This window comes from Uranotaenia lowii, chromosome 3, assembly GCF_029784155.1.
Source record: "Uranotaenia lowii strain MFRU-FL chromosome 3, ASM2978415v1, whole genome shotgun sequence".
Taxonomy (NCBI): domain Eukaryota; kingdom Metazoa; phylum Arthropoda; class Insecta; order Diptera; family Culicidae; genus Uranotaenia; species Uranotaenia lowii.
The window spans coordinates 294,360,681-294,382,090 of NC_073693.1; the positions used below are offsets into that span (position 1 = coordinate 294,360,681).

Below are 21,410 nucleotides of genomic sequence, written 5' to 3' on the forward strand. Positions count from 1 at the left end.
CCGGGCATCGGTTTCAAAATTGACAACCAAAAATTCGGATTATGTCCGGGCAAATTTGGTCAAAACCCAGGAATTACTCAACAATAAAAAAGAAACAAAACTTGAAATTTTTTTTTATCAAAACTCAGCAGCAGATTTTGAAACGTTTTTAAGGCTTCTAAAAAACCTTTCAGGTTCATTTTTATTGAACTTGCTCAAAATATTTCGTTTGGACGCATGAATTAAAAATTTTTGCAAAACAATTTCTTTTTTTTTTTTGTTTGATTCGGAAAATAAAAGAATAAATCTGGGAAACCGAGCCGGACCGGACTTTTCCCAAATTTTTTAAACCCGGTAAACCCGGATAAAACCAGGCAATCTGGCAACCTCAGTTTAAAGTAAATAAATTCTTTTGTTATTTTTCATGTTTTTTGCTAAATGTATGATTATTATATTTTGAAACAAATTGGTAAAAACGCTTCGTTTTTGTCAAACATTTCAAGGCTCTGCATTCAAGTTTTGAGTTTTCTTCTCTTTTATCGACAAAAAGTTTGAATTGTTAAATATTTGCAAACGGTTGTTCTTAAGTTTTAATTTTTTGCAAGTTAATTTAATATAGGTATATACACTGCCGGCCAAAAGTTTGGGATCACCCGCTAAAAAACATGCAAATTTTGATCGTTCATATCTCAGCCGTCTTAGGACATATTGCAAATCTTCTGATCTCATTTGAAAGATAATGAGCAATAGCTATTTCGGAGGTATTTTGCCAATAAATAATGTTTTAGTTTTGCACCTAAAACATAACCAAAAGTTAGACCATTTTCAAAAAATTGCACTCAATATTCAAAGCCAATCATCTCGAGATAGGGTGAACCAAATTTCAAAATTTGAGTTGCATTAGAATCCTTATTCTGTACTTCTCAAAACACAATCAAAAAAATTTGTGCAAAAATTTAAACATTTTAGATACCAGAGGAATTTTTAACAAAAAGTGTCGATTCGCCACTCCCTATTGGCAAGTATGATTACCAAAAAGGGAAATAGTTTTTCACGTTACACTTTATAATTTGGTTTCTATGCGAATCACATGGTGTGACTCGCGAAGTTTTACCTCGTCGTCCTGCCTCCAGGAAATGTATCAGAAAAGAAAAAAATGAGTCCAGACAAGCTCCGGAAACCGATAATACACTGCACAAAGTTTCTAAAAGTATACGGAATCTAAAACACGAATTATCTATTTTCTCTCAGGTGTAATTCAAAAAAGATATAATTTTCAACTCCTTTTGATGTAATTTCAGTCTTTTTCCAAAAATTAAATAGAATAAAATTGTTTTGATATAATTTTACATGGCTTGATGCAAAGATCAGGCGGTCAATGTCGGTTAATTATTGGAAATCGAGTCTTTCAAAGGGGTAGCTAAAGCAGCACTTCCAGCATCTTTCAAAAGAGGTAATGGTTCATAAGACGTGAATTAAGAATGCTGTTGAAATTGATAAGTTTTCTCTTCATTACAGCAAGGTCCGATTTTTCGCGGCTGATATCCGGACATTGATTATCCCGAGAAACTTTTGCCAGAACGATGATGCTGACCAAGAAATCATGATGTTCCGAAACCATCAAAACTGACGGTGACGCTGATGTGCAAAACATCATCATGCTGGGAAACATCGGATACAACAACAATTCCAGCCTGAGGCTGTCCGTGAAGATGCGTAATTTTTTTTTTGAAACTTTTTAACTCACGTATTAAAAAATGATACGTGGGGCGTATTCATTCATAGGCAACAGAAAAACCGGAATATTTAGCAGAAAAGTCTATATTTATGATGATCAATCTTTAAATTTACACCTTTGTGTATTTTTACACGACGGCATTTGTTATCCGATTTCGTGCATTGTTTTCGATCTAAATTTACACGCCTCAAAAATTACATTCTTGGGAAAAATACATTGCCGAAGAATTTTCCATCTAAATCGATGTTCCGTTTTCGTGCATCGTTTTCAATCTAAATTTACTCGGATTTTTCTTGCTGTGTAGCTCGTTCGAGCTTAAATTTCTAGCCTGGGGGGGTTTCTGGAGTAAGCACTATTAGGTGAAGTTTTGGCAAGTCACGTCACGTGATTCGCAGAATATGCTCCATTAATAATGTGATAATGTGATAATAACATTGATGAAAGCGCAGGTTTCAGAGGTGGAATAGAGTTATCTTTATTCATGTTTCGACAGTCTAGTCAGTCACTAAACAATTCATTAGCGATTGCTATTTTCGCACTCTCCAATTATCTATCCGGGAAAGTACTCATTTCAGAATGAGTAAATGAGAAACTTCTAATTTCTGTGTGAATATTCTGAGTTATCTACTCAGAATATCTGGCAACACTGCTGAGTTACCACGAAGTTTGAGTCGTTCAGGATTACCGTGTGATGATATAAACATTTGTATCGTGTTTATCCTCATCACCTGTCATCAGGGATGCTAGGTTTGGAAGATAAAAAACCTGAGTAAATTCGAAAAAAAGTCTGTGTTTGTCTGTGCACAAGGAAGATCACAAATTTGATACCAAACACAAATTTTGACGATGCGTGTGAGCCGGGTGGTTAATGTGATTTGGTATTCTGGTTATTTTCTAGTGAAAAACTATATAACAAACACTGTTTCCTGCCACGTACTGTACTGATCTACAGTACCGTTCATAATTGTATAGAAATTGGAAGCACGCGCACTGTCACTTTGACTTTGAACTTCCATAACTTTTTTTTCTGATAATATTTTTTGATCAAATTATTTGCGATAGATAGATCAACTATCACACTATTATATCACAAAATTTGAGCATTCTGGAATTTGTGTGGCCTGAGAAACAGTAGTTCTACGGCAATCGGACTTTTTGGACTTTTCACATTCAAACTGCAATATCTCAGAAACTACGCTACATGTTTTATTGAAATTTTGCACAGTGCTTGTTGAAATATAAAGCTAGCATGTCTGGAGTTTTCGAAATGTTCTATCGATGAGGTCAAAAGTTACGCGAGTTGCAATATTTCTGGCATGAACCTAGAAATGCGATTTCTATAGAATTTTGGACGATTCATGAGAATAATATCGTTTCCTCCACCAATCAGACAAAAAATATCTGGCAAAAGCAATGAAGAAAAGAAAAAATGGAATAAATGATCCATTTGTGTTTTGAAATCAGAATCTCGCGATATTATTTTGATTTTTTGGTTAAAATAGATTTACTGGTTGTTAAACAGAGAATATGATTTTCCTATGGAAACATTCGTCCAAAATTCTATAGAAATCGCATTTCTAGATCCATGCCTGAAATATTGTACTTCGAGTAACTTTTGATCTTATCGATAGAACTTTTCAAGAACTTCAGATATGCTAGCTTTATATTTCAACTATCACTCTGAAAAATTTCAATAAAAAATGTAGTGTAGTTTCAGGGATAATGCAGTTTGAATTAGAAAAGTCCAAAAAGTCCGATTTTCGTAGAATTACTGTATCTCAGGCCACACAAGCTCCAGAAAGCGCAAATTTTGTGATATAATAGTGTGATAGTTGATCTATATAACGTAAACGTAAATAATTTGATCATAAAATATCATCAGAGTAAAAAGTTATGGAAGTTCAAAATCGAAGTGACAGTGCTCGTGCTTCCAATTTCTATACAATTATGAACGGTACTGTATATAATAAATTAAGTTTTAACGAATCCACTTCTATCTGTACCGTTGAGCCGTCAACACGTACGCCGGAGCATCGTATCGTTGCTGTGTACCTGCAGGAACATTTTTACATTATTTATTTTTTCCTTACCTGTTTTTCAATCAGCACTTTTCAGTGCTCTAATTATTTTTGTTTTCTTTTATTCATATTTTTCTCTTTTCTTTCCAGCATGGGGAAGTCTTCGGCCGGCTCAAGGGCCGGGAGAAAACGGATTGCTGATCCTAATCCAGGGCCATCTGCCAAAAAAGTTGAAATTTCCAATTCATTCGATGTCCTTCATAACATCGGTGATGAGGAAATATTCATATTTAATTCTGATAAGAGTACTAAGAAACCTTCTTCTTCTTATACTCTTAAAAACGAAAAGATTCCACCAATAACGGTCACGATTCCTGACTTCAATGCCTTTCGAAAAGAAATCGTCACTTCCGTCAAGGATGTGAAGATTTCTTTTCAGATCGGTCGAAGGGGAACTGCTCGTATATTGGCGGAATCTTTTAATGATTTTCAAAAGGTTTTAAATTATTTGAATAATAAAAAACACCAATTTTTTACGTACGACACTAGAAGTGATCGTCCATTTAAAGTTGTACTTCGTGGTCTCACTGGCGATCAGACACCGGATGAGATCACAGCTGAATTAAATTCTTTGTTAGGTTTTTCTCCAATTCAAGTAATTCAAATGAGGAAAAGAACCAACACGAATAATACCAGTAGTGTTGGTTTTGCTCCTGAACTTTATTTGATCCATTTTAAAAAGGATCAGGTTAATAATTTGCAAATTCTTGAAAAGGCTCGTCTTATGTTTCATTGTCGAGTCAAATTCGAACCTTTTCGTAAATCTTCTACCAATTTTCTTCAAAATATTACGCAATGTCGTCGTTGTCAAGCTTTTTGTCATGGCACTAAGAATTGTAGAATGAATGCCAGATGCATGTTTTGCGGCTCATTCGATCATGAAAAATCTAAATGCCTTTTTGGTGGTGATAAGCCAAAAACAGAATTTTTTAAGTGTGCGAATTGCGCAGGTAATCATTCCTCGAATTCTCTAGACTGTCCCGTTAGGGCAAAAATTGTTGCTTCTAGGAAAAATCCCAAAGTTTCCAGAAAAGTTTCTTCTCCTCCTTCCTCTTTTTCGTCTTCACACGTCAGACCGGCAAACAACCTGCCTGTTCGCGGTCAGCCTCGGCCTACATTGGAATCACGGCTGGGTAATACCCGAAGTGATTTTAATGTTACCTGGGCTGATTCTGCGCCCCAGACTCGTTGTTTATCGTTCTCAGAGGTGGTTGAAAATGGGTTTCCCTCTTCAGGTTTAACTAATAAAAATGGGAAAAAACCAAGTCTCAACGTTCATGCGAAGGCTTGGGAAAATCCCCGAAATTCAAATACTTGTTCTTCTCCTTCATTTTCTGATCCTAACAATTTTGTTGATTTGGGTGAGATAACTGAGGAAAAATTAAAATTTTTGCATCAAAATTTAATGGAAATGATGCAACTTATGTTGAAAGCAAATTCAATGTTTGAAGCTTTCCAAACTTCTTTTAATTATGCTAACAAAATTATTATGACTTTACGATTCCCTCATGGATCCAAATAGATGTTTAAATATTATGAATTGGAACGCTAGATCTTTGCTGGCTAACCAAGATGAATTCTTTTTATTTTTGAAAACTCAAAACATACATATTGCTGCCATCACTGAAACTTTTTTAAAGCCAGACAATAACTTGAAAAGCAATGCTTTCTTTAAAATTTTACGAAATGATCGACTTGATCGACAAGGTGGGGGTGTAGCTATTGTCATCAATAGTCGTCTCAAATTTAGACTTCTTCCTTCTTTCAATACAAAAGTCTTAGAAACAATTGGAATTGAATTAGAAACTTCTATGGGGAAAATTATAATAGTTGCCGCATATTTGCCCTTTCAATGTAGCGGTGAACAGAAAAATTTTTTGAAGGGAGATTTACAAAAACTCACCAGAAATAAATCTAAATTTTTTATTATTGGTGACTTTAATGCAAAACACCGATCTTGGAATAATATTTCATCAAATTCAAATGGGAATATTTTGTTTAATGACTGCTCTGCAGGTTATTATACTGTTGAATATCCTAATGGGCATACTTGTTTTTCTTCAATTAGAAATCCCTCCACAATTGATTTGGTTCTAACGGATTTAGGCGAGCATTGTAGTCAATTAGTTACTCATGCGGACCTCGATTCAGACCACCTTCCAGTAACATTTTCTTTATCCCAAAGTCCCATTGAAAACCCTTTAAAATCAACTTTTAATTTTCAAAAGGCTAACTGGGAGCGATATATGAATTTTATTGAACGTAATTTAGATGTAAACGTTCCATTGAATTCAATAGAAGATATTGATTTGGCTGTAGAAAATTTGACAACTTCAATAGTCAATGCTAGAGCCGCTTCAATACCTAAAGTTAAACATAAATTTAATCAACCTTTAATTGATGATGATCTTCAGTTTTTGATACGACTGAAAAACATTCGTCGACGCCAATTTCAACGAACTAGGGATCCTTATTTGAAATTAATTTATTGCGACCTTCAAAAAGAGATCAAACGTCGTTTAAATTTCATTCGTAATGAAAATTTTGCTAAAGCAGTAGAGGACATAAAACCCTACTCAAAGCCATTTTGGAAATTAACTAAAATTCTAAAAAAGCCCCAGAAGCCAATTCCTACTTTGAAAGATGGGGATAAACTTCTTTTAACTAATTCAGAAAAAGCTCAAAAATTAGCCCAACAATTTGAGTCTGCTCATGATTTTAATTTAAACGTTGTAAGTCCAATTGATGCTCAAATTTCCCTAGAATTTGATGATATTCTTTCTAAGCAAATTGTGTTTGAAAGTTCTTGTGAGACAAATATTGATGAACTTAAATTGATTTTCAAAAAATTTAAAAATATGAAAGCCCCGGGGGAAGATGGGATTTTCTATATTCTTATTAAAAAGTTGCCTGAAAGCACTTTAAATTTTTTAGTTAAAATCTTCAATAAATGTTTTCACTTGGCTTATTTTCCCAATAAATGGAAAAATGCCAAAGTAACTCCAATTTTGAAACCTGGAAAAAGTGCTTCAGAGCCTTCAAGTTATCGACCAATTAGTTTGCTTCCTTCTTTAAGTAAACTATTTGAGAGAATTATTTTGAATAGAATGATGATTCACATTAATCAGAATTCTATTTTCCCTGATGAACAATTTGGTTTTCGTCATGGACATTCAACTACACATCAACTTTTGAGTGTAGCTAATATGATTAACGCTAGCAAATCTGAGGATTATTCAACTGGTGTTGCTCTCCTTGATATTGAAAAAGCTTTTGACAGTGTTTGGCACAAAGGTTTAGTAGCTAAATTAGCTCGATTTGATTTTCCTGTATATCTCACCAAAATTATTCAAAATTATTTGACTAGCCGAACTTTGCAAGTAAGCTATCAAAATTCATGCTCTGAAAGGATACCCATTAGAGCTGGTGTCCCTCAGGGTAGTATACTTGGGCCTATTTTATACAATATTTTTACTTCTGATCTTCCTGATGTCCCAGAAGGAAAAGGTAGAAGATTATTTGCTGACGATACTTTGCTTTCAGCCAAAGGTCGGAATTTACGGGTGGTACGCAGTAGATTGCAACAAAATTTAAATTCCTTTTTGAATTACTTGAAAATGTGGAAAATTTCTCCTAACGCTTCCAAAACTCAACTTATTTTATTTCCCCATAAGCCAAGAGCAAATTTTTTAAAACCTAATGAAAATCATTCCATAACTTTTAATGGGGTTTCATTAGAATGGTCTGATAACGTGAAGTACTTGGGACTTACACTTGATCGGAATCTTACTTTTAAAAATCACATTGAAGATATTCAATCTAAGTGTAATAAATATACTAAATCTCTTTATTCTCTCATCAATAGGAAATCCAGGTTGTGTCTGCGAAATAAGATGTTAATCTACAAACAGGTATTCCGACCAGCGATAATGTATGCAGTTCCGATTTGGTCTAGCTGCTGCGCGACGAGGAAGAAGGCCATCCAGAGGATTCAGAACAAGGTTCTGAAAATGATTTTGCGGCTTCCACCTTGGCACAGCACCGAAGATCTTCATCGGATTGCAGGCATTGAAACTATCGAAGAGATGGCCAACAAAATAATCTCCAACTTCAGAGGCAAATCGATGCAGTCTTTCATCGCAGAGATTCGCTCTCTCTACAATTAGTTTAATTTTAGGATAGCTTTAGTTTTTAGTTTTAAGTTTAAAATATGTTTTACACGACAGGATGTTCTCCTTTATAAAAATGCTTGATTGCGCTCAGCAAATTTAAGTCAAATAAATAAATGTTAGTGATTATTTAACTATAGGGCTCTGAAAGTTCATTATTGAACTGAACACCTAATTTAATGTATTAATGTAATATAAATGTAATGATGAATTGGTACAAATAAAGATATATTAAAAAAAAAAAAAAAAAAAAAAAAAAAGTTTTAACGAATGATTGGTGACATACCAATCCATGCGCATCCAAGCGAGTTTTTCGGATCATATCCGAAACATTTATATTGATTTCATCACTCAATTTTGAAAGTCTGTAAAATCTGGGCACTCTGAGCAAAAATCTGGACAAAATCTGTGTCTGGCCAATATCTAGACGGAGGGTCAAAAGTCTGTGTTTTACAGACAAATCTGGGCACCTGGCATCCCAGCCTGTCATCAAGAAACATCGATCTATTGTTCAATTTCGATTTGGCGCAAAGTGAACAAAACCAAAACTAAGTATCAACTAATATTTTATTCTTGTATCCTTTAGTCTGAATTTCTGATGATTTCTTGTGCATTGCGATTGAATCGAGATTATAATTTTCACTGATATGGGGTTTTTGGGAGCATTCATCTGTTAATATTTTACACTTTTCGCAAAACAAAATATTGTCGAAATATAAATTAACATGGTTATAACAATATTGCGAACAAATTACAACAAGAAATTTGAATTTTTTTTACATTCACTAGCGACATTTTGAGCTAAGTGAAAAAAACCTGAAGCAAAGCCGCCGATATTAAGCACTTGCCAAAAGATGTCGCTAGTTGCTGGATTAACACGAATATTCGTAACTTTTTATGTACAGTAATTATTTTATTTTTAATACAATTATTTCTTTACTTTTTTTAAATGAATGAGTAAATTAGAGTAGATTTCCTGATTTTTGTGTTTGGGCAATATTTTGTATAAAAAAGTTGAACCACTTACCGCTCACGTTGGATCCATTTTGGGCCGAGTACATGCTCTGCTGGGCCGTTTGGGGCTGTGGCGGGTACAGCGTGGGTGGCGCTTGTGGTGCCCTGGGACCTGCCGCTCCCGGCGGAACCAGTACCGGTGGCGCAGGACTGACGAGGCGCATCGGCGTTCCGGTACGGGGTCCCATCACCAGGGACCCACTCTGATCGTAGAAGGCCGATATCACCTGATTGTCGATGATGATGATGATGATGAGCCATCACACAGATTTACACGGTTGGTTGATTTACACAAGGCGAGGTGTCAGTATGATTTTGTATTTTGTTTTTTTTTGTGTATTCGTTAGAGTCAAAAGATGATACATTGTTGAATGGTAGAAAAAATGGAAGAAAGAGAAAGAAAATAATATACAAACATACATTAGGTATTTATCGACATTATGTACATATCTTATTCACTAAGCTTAAACCTAAGATGTCAATATTGGGATGAATTAGTAAATCAGTTGCAAATTTGAATTATTCACATTCCTATTTGTATTTGAGGCAAATTATAGACACAAAAATGTTCAAGTGTTTAAGAATCTTTTAAGAAACGTTAAAAAAATTCACATAAATATTGCAAAGTTATTTTCTTGGCATCGATACACTCCTACAGAAAGCTACTCGCCCCTAACAAGTTCAATTGGAAATTCTTCCACCCGGAACATTGAGCTGTCTATCGAGCGTTACGTACAATATGTATGTTTTTGCTTCATCCGAGAAGTTGAGGGCAGGGAGAGTCGGGGTAAAGAAATATAGAACATCATGTTGCCCTACTGATTCCACAGGCGAGTAGGAAGCCAGAATCATTCCCGCTGAGGTCGATCGTCGGGTGCAAATAAGTACGCTTAACCATGCGTTTACTGCTTCTACTACCCCCTTCTAATGGCTAACCTAACCTCACTTTCTGAAGCCTGGAACGAACGCCCGCATTATGGCAGCAACGATTTCTTGGCGTTGCATCCATGCGCCTTCGTAGCTTTCTCCAGTTTGCGATATTCAGCCGGCCTTATTGCCCGTAACTGGTTAATTAAAAGCAAGTGCGCGCTCCGATGCAGCCAAAGAGATTGTTGTTGCCGTTGTTGCTGATGCTAGTGTTATTGATATTGTTATGCATCGCATTAGTATAACGTTGTATGTAGGTCTACTCTAAGAGATATGCCGCTTCGCTACGCCTCTGTTGGCACACGCTTCCAAGTTGCGCTACTGTCAAGTGCAGTGGCACACAGCATAGAGTGCAGTCAAAGCACCTTCCCTTCCCCCTGGACGACGATTCACAATGGGCAATCTTTTTCTAATTTGTTGCTTGCTGGTAATTATTTCTGAAGAAAAAAAAAGTTAATGCCAACCCACACATACCGAATGGAAACCTCCAACAAATATGAATGTTTGCCACCCGGCTTTGGAAAAAGTCAATTATGTTTATGCCCCCATCTTTTGTTGTTGTTTGTGGGTTCAACTGGAGCATAGCTAGTTAAACACACTAATGATTGGTTTTTCATCGGAGGAAAACCGAACGTTTCGTTGTTTGGAAAAAGAACCCATAAATTTCGTGCCCCAGTAATGAGTTCTAGCCTAACGCTCAAATAAGTTAAAAATTCAAATTCTGGCAAACTGGCAAAATAATTGAGATAATTGTCTCGGTAACACCTGGATCAAATAAACACGAAGAGATTATGTTCATACCTTATCAAATACCAGATATAGCATCCTAACTTGGTGCCATAATTGGCATAAAGACATGGGATGAATAGCATGATATTTGTAAGAAGAATTTCAATATTAAAACCAAAGTGAAGGCTTACAGGTACAAACAAGAAAAACGAAACATTTTTATCCATCTCACCACAAGACAAAAAATGATGAAAAACATCAAAGTTATGTATTTGTTGTTATTACAGACGTGTTTACCATCGAAGCGCGTTGAGATATGCATGCAGGCATTCATTATTGAAGGTATTTTGTAGGATTAGGGAACTTTAATGTGCCTTTTAGGAATGAAAGATAAATTTCAATTGAATGTTGATGCAAATGCCATACCATATTAGACTGAGTCGATCTACGATCATTTTTGAATTTCTTAAACCTTGGGGTATAAAAAGCTTTATTTTGGTCCATGATTTTTAATATGAGTAAATTTGAACTTTTAGGTTTATGGGGAAAAATTGAATATTTTGTACTGAACCATCAACAAAAATCAGAATGGCAATAAAAAAAACAAAATAGTGAATAAATGTAGGAACTAGATAAATGGAAATTTTGGGAAGAGTAATAAAACTTCAAAATTTTTATACAAGAAAATGTCTTTTACAACCAACTTTCAAAAAAGAAGGGAGCCAACTAGACAATTTTGGACATAGAAGTTACAAGATCTCATCGTAGGTCGTACGAACCATTTTTTTAAAACTTTTATTCAAATTGAAAACACAAGAAATGTAATAAAAAAGTATGAACAAATAATAAAAAAATATTTTATTTTTTCTCATAAAAAACCGGAACAAATTTGTCTAAGCTACAGTACCAAAAAAATGAAAAGGTATTTTTACAAAATATTACAATATTTGGCAAATTTAAGTATTACTAAAAAAAAGTCAAACCAAAGATTTTTGTGGACATTTTAAAAGAAGCGAAAAATAGATAAAAAATATAACTTTGGATAAAAAATATTCCTCGATTTTTGCAGTACAATTCATGTGAACAAACCTTGTACCCCAGAAAAAATATTTGATGGTATACAATTTTTTCCATTTTTTTTTTGTTCTAGCGTTTTTGACTGCTTATTTGAAAGCTGTGTAACCGTGGGGTGAGAATAAAAAAAATCAAAATACTGCTTTATATAGCCAGGGAATTTATTGGTTTATATGACCTTTGCAAAAACATTTCATGAAATTTTTAAAAGCTGTAGAAAGCAAAGTCTACCATTTAAAAAAATTTTTTAGTGGATTCAGATTTTTAGCAAAAGCTTAAAAGAAATCAAAAACCAACTTTATTCTAAACTTATTTGAATTTTTTAGATGATTTAATGTGCAAAAATTTCTTCTTCCATACAAATATTCGTACAAAATTGAACGCGTTGCAACTCAGGAATCATCCAAATCATCTCAGATTTTACACTGATACTTGGTGTCCCAGAAGGCATTGGAAAAACATGTGGGAGCAAAGTCACTACCTAAGTTGGAAAATCAAATTCAGCTAGGAACGTGATTGTTCTTGAAATATGGCTCAGACTTAAAAATTTTTCTACAAATTGGTTAATACATCGAATTTGAAGAAAATGGGTTTTCTTTCGTCCGAAAATTTAGTGATAAAGTGAAAAACGACAAAAAATCTGTAAAACCAAACTATTCCAATAAAAAAAAGGTTAAGAGAATCATTGGAATTTTCTATTTTGCAACAGTCATCATTTGGAATATAGGCGCTTGAAAATCGGTTCTAAACCAAAATATCCATCGCCCAAAATATAGATTTTTTATAAAAGTTATTCCACAAAATCTTGGTTATGGAATGGGCTTCGAAGTATTGGTTGGCGGATATTAATTTCTTTTAAATTTGATTGAACAATTTTCAGCTTAGTTATTGTTATTTGGATCCTGAATATATCGTATTTCACGCTTTAAAAAATAGCATGTTTGATCCAGTGTAAAGATAAGATTTTTTTTGGGTAATTTCTTTATTTAAAACGGCTCATACCTTGAGGCTTTTTTATAAACTTCCGGTGTTTTACAGTTTTTTGGATGAGATTTTATGTTTCTTTTCAGTTTTTGAATAGACTATCGAGTACATTTAACGTGGTTTATTGACTGATCAAATAGACATTTATAATATTTGTACGTGAAAATGTGAGAAGACTAGAAGTTTTCAGTGAATCCATCTTGAAATTCAAATGATATTCAGATCTGATAAAAAAAAATACGCGGATGATTGTTGGGTTCTGTATCGAAAATAAAGTATTAGTAACCATGTGGGAATGCAAAAGAGTAAAAAAGTTAATCCAATCTTCGGAACCTTAATTTAATCCTACTAAATCTTTCACTCAACCAACGAAAATTGAGGCGGTTACAGCCAAAAGGGTAGTTCCAGAATCATTAATTTTGAGTTTATAATGTCAAAACATGTTTCATATCTCAATATTTATCTGGTGTAAATATTGGAATTTTAGAATTTTAACTTTTTCAACTTTTTTGATCGTCCGAAAACTAAAACTTTAACAAAAAAATTCATAAAAAAAAAATGGACAAAATTAAAATTTGGAAGCACATTTTCTCGAAAATAGCTTATATTCATTTCACCAATTTGACTTGGAGTGTGAATTGTCACCTTCTTCTCAGTCTTTTAAAAACAGCTTCGCTGTATTCTCAACAGAAATTTGTTTAATTTTTTTAGTTTTTGCACTTAAAAATGATTGATGATTTACATTCCGTAAGAATGGATCATTTTTAGAATATTGTTAAATAATATGAGGTTCAAGCCCTTGTTTACAAATAAAGCTCATACTTGGGTATTTGTAATAAATTTAAAAATGAACATAAGTTTTCTTGAAATAAATTAACGAAAGGGATTTTGTGTGGGCTTAAGTCTTGTTTTTTATTTTCTGATACGTAAGCATTCATTTAGATAGTCGAATTGCATTTCCAATCTAAATTTCGGAACTAAATCTTGACTTCTAATTCTTTTTTTCTAAGCTAATGCATTGTGCTAAGGCTAAGGCATAAACTTGACAATTGCTTCGGGAATGAAATTTGAGTAGATAAACTGACATGGCGCACTACGCCCTGCTTTGACTTGTTTATTCAAAATCGTTAAATTATCAGAAATAATAATTTAATTAGAAATTTTTTCGTTGTGTGATGAATAAAAAGACCCGTGTTCGTCATATAACAGATGTTTTTTTTGTTGTTGTTAGATGCCGTCATTTCTTACGAGAAAGTTAAAAAATTGCAAAAATAACTCCTCAGAATTTTTGTTTTTGTTTTTCGTCAAATTTACGTAATATAGAAAATTAGAACTCCACAAATATTTATTAACACCTTAAAATGTAAATAGAAATGTTGCATAATGTTTGGCCAGCTTTCCTGCTCTGCGCATTTTGTACCCAGTTCCCCTATATGTTATTTTTTTTTATTTTAAAAGAATCTCGCTTGAATCTCTAGTTTTGAAAGACTAAAATTATATGAATGCTTGAATATTCTTTACTATTATTCAAGAAACTGCTTTATTTTTGCTTCATTTCTGAACAGTCTCCCGTCCTTTAAAAAAATGTGGAGTGGATGAAAGTGGGCGAAATGTTTTCTATTGAATCATCTCATTATCAAATCTGACCTCTTCAAAACCATACCTAGCTTAGTGAAGTTACTTAGAAATTGTTCAAGTAGATTGCATGTTGGAACACAGAAAAAAATAATTATGAATGCCCTCTTAACAAACATGAAAAGAAATTTATCTATCAATATAATAAATGACCTGTTTTGGTGCAAACCTCTTGATTTTTTTTTTCGATTTATTTGAAATCTTATGTTCATTTTGTATGGGAGCATCCACAAAAGTTGGAAGAGAATTTGAAATCTCTAAATCATCTCATTACATCGAAACCTGTGTTTGTACCGAGTCTGATCAGATAGATAAGACATCAAATATCTAATCATTTTAAAAACATTTATGTGCAACGGTCACTTGCAAATTATTTTAATATTGTCAGATAGTTGTTCATTTTGTATGAGAGCCCACCTTCACACAAACTGAAAACGCCTTTCAAAAATTCTAAGGGAGTTTCATATAACAAATCATCTGAATATGTCAAAATATGTTCAACAAATTTTCTTTCATTGGCCAAAATTCCTAATTTTAAAATCGTTCGAGCGCTGTAACAATTTACAATGAATTTTTAGGGGTTCCCGCTCCCCTTTCCAAAAGGGACTTTTTTGATGAATCATCGATTTGTGTTGAAAATTCGATGAAAATCACTTGAAATTTAATCAGATCGCGTCTTATATTATGTTATTTTTGTATGGAAACCTGCATAAACCTCATAACATCTTAAAATCGAATGCTATAGGTCTGATAGGGTTAGTTGCCCTACTTTGGACCCTTTAAGCGGTGGTTTTTAAATAATCATGTATTTCCGATCTTGTCTTATTATGTCGTGTCTTATCTGAAAAACATGATTTTTTAAATAATCATGTTTTTCTGATAAGACACGAACGCCACAAACGTGCTAGAATGTCTATAATAAAAAAAAATGTTTTTTTTTTCTGATAAATGGACCTGAGGTTTACATCTTTCAGGGAGTTTATTTATAGTTCATGATCTTATCTGCAAGTTTCAATGAAAATTTTCAACATAGGTTATGCCGTTATCGGAAGGAAAAATATGGATGATCAAGATTTCCAACTTTGAACCTACTGTTCCTATTTTAGTACTGACCTGGTACCTTTCATGGGACTTTTACTTCTAAAATTCATATAAAAAGTATGATTTTTTTAGAAAATAAATAAACAAATTCATTGAAAATGTAATCTTCAATCAAATATTATCATAAAAACACAGAGAACAGACGTACAAGCTCGAACAAAAAATCTTCCAAAAAGTGTGTAAAATTTCAAATGCTGACATCCAAAAATACGTTAAAAATTGACTTGAAACAGTACCATCTATTGCGCCGTTAAAAAGTTACAAATCAAATTTTCAAATGCCCAGTTTTCGGAAAGGCGTAATCGTTTATGAACTCATTAATAATCAAACTAATGCCACTCTAAAACAGACGGGTTCAATGTGTTGCTGGATAAATGCAATAAGAGTTATCATTGGCTAAATAGAATTTCACTTCCTTCATTTTTGCACTACTGAGGCAGTCAAAATAACTAACAGTTTTGGAATAAGTTTTTTCACTTCTTGGACGGTTATCGTCAGAGGACGAATCGGCTATATCCAGTCAAATAGGAACATTCTTGAAGATCAGTCTTACCCATCAGCAGGGCTATAAGCGATCATGAGGCAAAAAGTAAGGAAAAATAGTAAAAGTAGAATTAGGGTAAAAACAGTGATCAAACCAAGTCGAAAAGTTACTCAATAGTGATATCAAAATTCCTGTAAAACGATTCCAAGACAATTTCGCTTGTTTAAAATAAGTTTTTTTAAAAGGCTTTTGGCCTCACTCATAGAATAACATATGTTGAACAAAAAGGAACATTTTACCTAAATGAGTTTTGATGATTTAGGAATACCGATTACAGAATCCTAAAGTTCTGATGATGATGAAATGCGTTTATTTGGGAGGGTGCCGTGCTCCTAAAGTTCTGAAACACCAGTGGGAGAGAACTAAAAGATCGTACCCGAAAGGCTACAACTGAGCCCGATGGAAACTTTTAGTTTATCGTTTTTTTTTTTAAAAAACGAACCTTTAAATTTTCCAAGTTCACCCAAATCAGATTTTTTTTCAAAGCCACTAACACAGTTGAAGAAAACTCAAATTAAAACGAAAATTCTACAAATGTACTGAAATTAGTAAATAGCACATGTTTGACGAAAACCTTAAAGAATAGACTCGAGTTTAAGTTTGGCACAATATTGAAAAAAATGTACAGATAAATAAAGAAATTCATGACAAATCAATTGGAAGATCGTTATGAAAAAGTTACAACACATTGGTACAAGATTGAAAATAGTTTTATAGTATGTTGGCCGAATATCGACAAAAGACTTACAGAAGCTTAATAAAAAATTAACGAAAGATTCAAGGTAATCACACAAAAAGCGCAGAAATTTCTCTAGGATAAACTTCTAGAAAATAATTTGTCAATTAAGAACTAACTCAAAGAACGTTTGCTAATTATAATCAAACATCAAGCAAAATTTAAAAAAAAAAATATTTGGAAATATTTAAAAAGTTCCTCAGAATACTGCAGAAAATTCATAAGCCAGCCTGCAAAAAGGTTGAGATATAACTGAAATGGGTTTCGAAATCATCAACTGATTGATACAAATCTATCTTTTAAAGGATAGTGTCTATAAATATGTAAACTTTGAAAAAAAAATAACTAGGATTTTTCGATTCGATTGAGTCACTTTTCACAAGTTTACCTCACATTCAATTCAACCAAAAACATGAATAGCATGGAAAATGTTACCTGCCATGCCATTTTTAATAGTTCTAATTTTTCGATACAGCACTTGTTTTCATGATGATGTAGTATATGACATAATATACATATTTTTGGAAACTTTCAGCACTTTAGAGTGGTGAGTATTATTTAGTTTTCATAATGCTTGTAGCTTTGCGAAGTTCACAGCATCGACGTTATGCAGGTGTGCTTCGTATTTAGCAAGAATTAGCACTAGGTTTACGGAAGTTTTTGTTTAAATTAATTTTTTTAAAACAGAAAATAACCAAGTTTTAGCATTATATCAAGCCAAAACAATCAATTTCCTTACTGGATCTTAGTCATTTATCCAATTTCGATCGTGTGAATTTTTCACAATCGAAAGGAAAAACCAGTGTTAAACCTGATAGATAGTAGCGTTACTTGAAACGAGTGATACAAAACGAAATTTTAAATAATTAGAAATAAATGTTTTAAAATTAGCTCAGTTGTAAAGTAATTATTGAAAAATGTGACTTTAGTGACCAAATTTCAAAATAAGTAACATCTGAGTGACCAGTCTGAAAAAAGTGACAAAGTTGCTAGAAAGTGACCAACTTCTAGCCCTGCATCAGAACCAGGGGGGTGGCAAACTGGTTTTTCTTGTGAACAAGAATCTTTTATGAAATTATGAAATTTCAACTAATGGGGAACCAGAATGATTGTTGTGTTAGTGTATAATTATTTATAATTCTCTAGGATTTGACATTTATTCCGGTTCCTTGACAGCAAAACGTCAGGTTTGTTATGGGTTCAGAAAATCGTGGACCTGTAGTTTTGATGGTTGTCAAATTCAATGACAAGGATGCCATCCCCTTGATCAGAACTGATTCTAGACATCTCATAGCGGGTTTCTTTCACGTATCGCTTTTGCATCCCATTGTTCAAAATTTACTACTTCAAGCTTGAAGGAAATAGCGATTAGCTTTTAAGATATTTTTCCACTATGGAACGTGAAGAAAGTGTCACAAAACTTTAACAGCGATTTTCTTGAAACATGCCAAACAGTTCATACGACCTGTTCAAAACTGACCGAAATTTTGTTTTTTTTTTATTCTATGTTTGGTTTTGACAGTTCTCTTTGGTGTGTTTGGAGACATCTGGTGGCCCAGTCAAAAAACAAAAATTGGTTCAAATCGGTCGCTGAAAATTTTACACAACTTTCGAAGGCTAGCTCGTACGTCTGTTCTCTGTGAAAAAAAATATTACAGCTTTTGAACAATTCAAAACACTTAAATTTCTGTTATGAATATCTCAAATACTTTCACTCCCCGTCAACTCTATCAGCATAACAATAGCTGAAAGTTTTTTATGTGCACTCACTTGAAAGTTTATTTGCATAAAGCTGACAAAAAATGTTAGAAGTGTTCAATATGGGTTCTGAATAACGCCCCAATGGAAAATTCGCACCTTTGTTGATTTGTTGGTGTCGATACAAAGTTTTGGTAATGTTAGGTCTCAAAATGGAACATCGAAGTCAAAAATCCCGGGTTCCGGGTTTTCCATTGATTTTCTATTATTTTAGGTAGGTAGTTAGGTAGTTTATATTCTTCACAGTGAAAGTTTTTTCTCTTTAAACTTTGGCTTAGACAGCTTAAAAACGAGATTTTATGGCAAACATCAGTATGGTAAGATTCAGGAATAATCAGAGTTCATTGTGTGCATATATTTCCTATGCTAGCAAAATGAATTATTTACTACTTTCGGCAATTTAGGACTAAAGTAGGCTCTAGGTCTAAAGTAGGAGCACTCCCCCTACATTCGGAAAAGTTGTTAGGCTGTTTTGGATTAGGTGGAACCGATATAGTCTTCCACCAACATTCAAAATTGTGCAAATTTACTCGCCAAAATTGGGTTATAAAAACCCGCTTGCTATCTCCGTTTGCGATGCCCCAGCCCTCAAAAGATTGACATTGTGGCCTCACACAAGACTAACCCAAAGTCATCGTGGGCCTCACCGGATGAAGCTGACACGATGATGATGCTGGTGACGGTGATTAAAACGCCAATGTTTGATTGCTTGATTACTTGATTGATTGATCTCACACCCCTTCTTTTGCGACCTCAAAAGCCATCAGCAACGAGCAGGCACCGAGGCTAATCCAGACTGCTCCGGTGTAGGGTTATCGGTTCGCACTTCCCTCGATTCGACCACCGGATGTGTTCATTTAGCTCTCGCCTCCCTAGAATTACTGCATGGTTTGCATGGTGTGACACCATTATAACTACGGTCCTGTGCCCGATGATGTTTACTAAACTCATTTTCCGGGGTGGTGACAAATGCAAACATTAAAAGCTTACTGACCAAGGTACGTTCTAGCTTCATACGAGGAAGGAAGAAGGATTTTACTCTTTCTGGTTGATGAAAATGGGAAAAGGGTCGTCGTTCTTCTACTGGAGGAGGTACACCCGGGTCAGAAGCTGGTGGAGGCTAACGATCTGTATATGTGCCAGCCAGTGGCCAAGTTGCACTGTCACGGTCATAACCTTACCATACCATATATATGTATCTACGGACATCAGCCAGGCAGGAGTTAGCCAACAACTAACCGGTTCTAACATGCTACGGGCAGGCAAAAATTACGTTTACATGAGCGAGCTCAACGGCATGAAACAAACTTGAGAAAAAAAAAATGGGGCTGTGTTGCACTTTCACCAAACGAATGTGTGATTGCTACTGCTGCACCAGTACGAATGAGTTCCTTCCCGGTGCTGAGGTCTTGGAAAAAGCTGCTGCCATGCCAGTAACATCTCGGTCAATGTACTGAGCCGTAACGTGTTGTACGTGAACGAACATGGCCAAGTCATGTCCTACAGTAACCGGTAGTAGTGGTTGAACGTCCAACTCAGACCGAGTTCTAATATGGGTACACACCGGGTCTAATGGCCTATTTGCGGAACCCCAATTACTGCGAATTGCGACAGTCCACACATGGCCATGTGGCACACACGTGTGTCTCGTTTCGCGACATACTTGTTGCGCGCATCCCTAGTTTATTCGAAAAGAGACCATGTGCCATTTTCGGCACAGAACCTGAACCAGATTCTTCCACATTTAGCGTTTCGCGTGTGGCGTGTGAGTTTCACGTTTACCCTCATAAACGTATCGCTCGCTGTCCTCCTGGTCGCAAGTTCTTGGTTCTGGTTTTGGGTTGCGGTCTAAGTGTGGCCTGCCATCGAAAATTGGTCTGCAACAGCACACGCGACCAGGCCAAAAGTTGCTAATTAAGAGCAATTTTATGCCAGAAACTCCGCTGCTCCTATCAACATCAACAAACAAGCTGTGCGTGAGCGCTTTCACGGCGCGGTTTCAGATCAGAGTTTTTCACGGTCGGTTTCGACTTTGCCACCGGCATCAACAGGGTGCTAAAAGACAAAACTAGGTAGTAGAACTTACACACACCCGACCTGGTTATGAATAGTTAGCACTTAATTAACGACGCGGCACACGTCATCGTGGGGAGAACTTTTACTTTGCCCCGGTCGACAGAGGTCTTACGTAAGCGATCCATCCACTTGAAAATGCATGTGAAAATTACTTTTCTTATAATACGGGGGAAAAGTTTTGGGTTGCACGATCGAGGAGCAACTTGTTGGAATTAGTTAACGGTCGTTGGATGCAACAAATTTTAACCCAGCCATTAATTGTTACGTTCAGGAGTTTCTGGTAGCGTGCAAGAATGTTGCCACAATGATTCAGGCACAAGAATTTGGAGAAACAAAAACACTAACAGCACATTCTTGCATGAAAACATTCCCTAATTGAATTAGGACTCAATTACTGTGCCCTCCCAAACGATTTCTAGGAATTCAACAATGTGCCCCAGTTACTGGTTTACTGTTTGGACTCGGATTCGAGGAACAAGCTAGATTTAACATTAAAAGTCAACGTCGATCTTCGTTGAAACAAAATTGGCGATTGGATTAAAATTTAGATTAGATTAGATAAGATTAAAATCAACGTTTATTCATATTTTTCCAGAGTTCATCGAAGTTTTTGATTTTTTTTTTTATTTTCTTCCTAGTAATCTTTGGAAATTTTCAATTAATTGGCTAGCCTTTTCATGAATCCTTTTTGGTTTTTTTCCCTTTCGGGGGTCCATATAAAAACTATCAAAAGCATGACACAACTCAAAGTATATTGAAGTGATCTGAATTATTTTTGATACACCAGATTCCAAATTTAATTCATCGCATTGAATAGCTCCTTTATCTTGAAAGAGAGAGGGATAAACACCCATAAAATAACAATGAA

The 21,410-nt window shown here is 34.6% G+C and overlaps 1 protein-coding gene across 1 annotated transcript in view; it reads right to left on the minus strand.

Annotated features, from left to right (window-relative positions):
• The window catches only part of LOC129753599 (maternal protein pumilio), a 63,225-nt gene that overhangs the window by 28,131 nt on the left and 13,684 nt on the right, over positions 1-21,410 (minus strand). Inside the window, exon 3 of the mRNA XM_055749433.1 lies at positions 8,992-9,205. Coding sequence (XP_055605408.1) covers positions 8,992-9,205 — 214 coding nt within the window. The remainder of the gene's footprint in view (positions 1-8,991; positions 9,206-21,410) is intronic.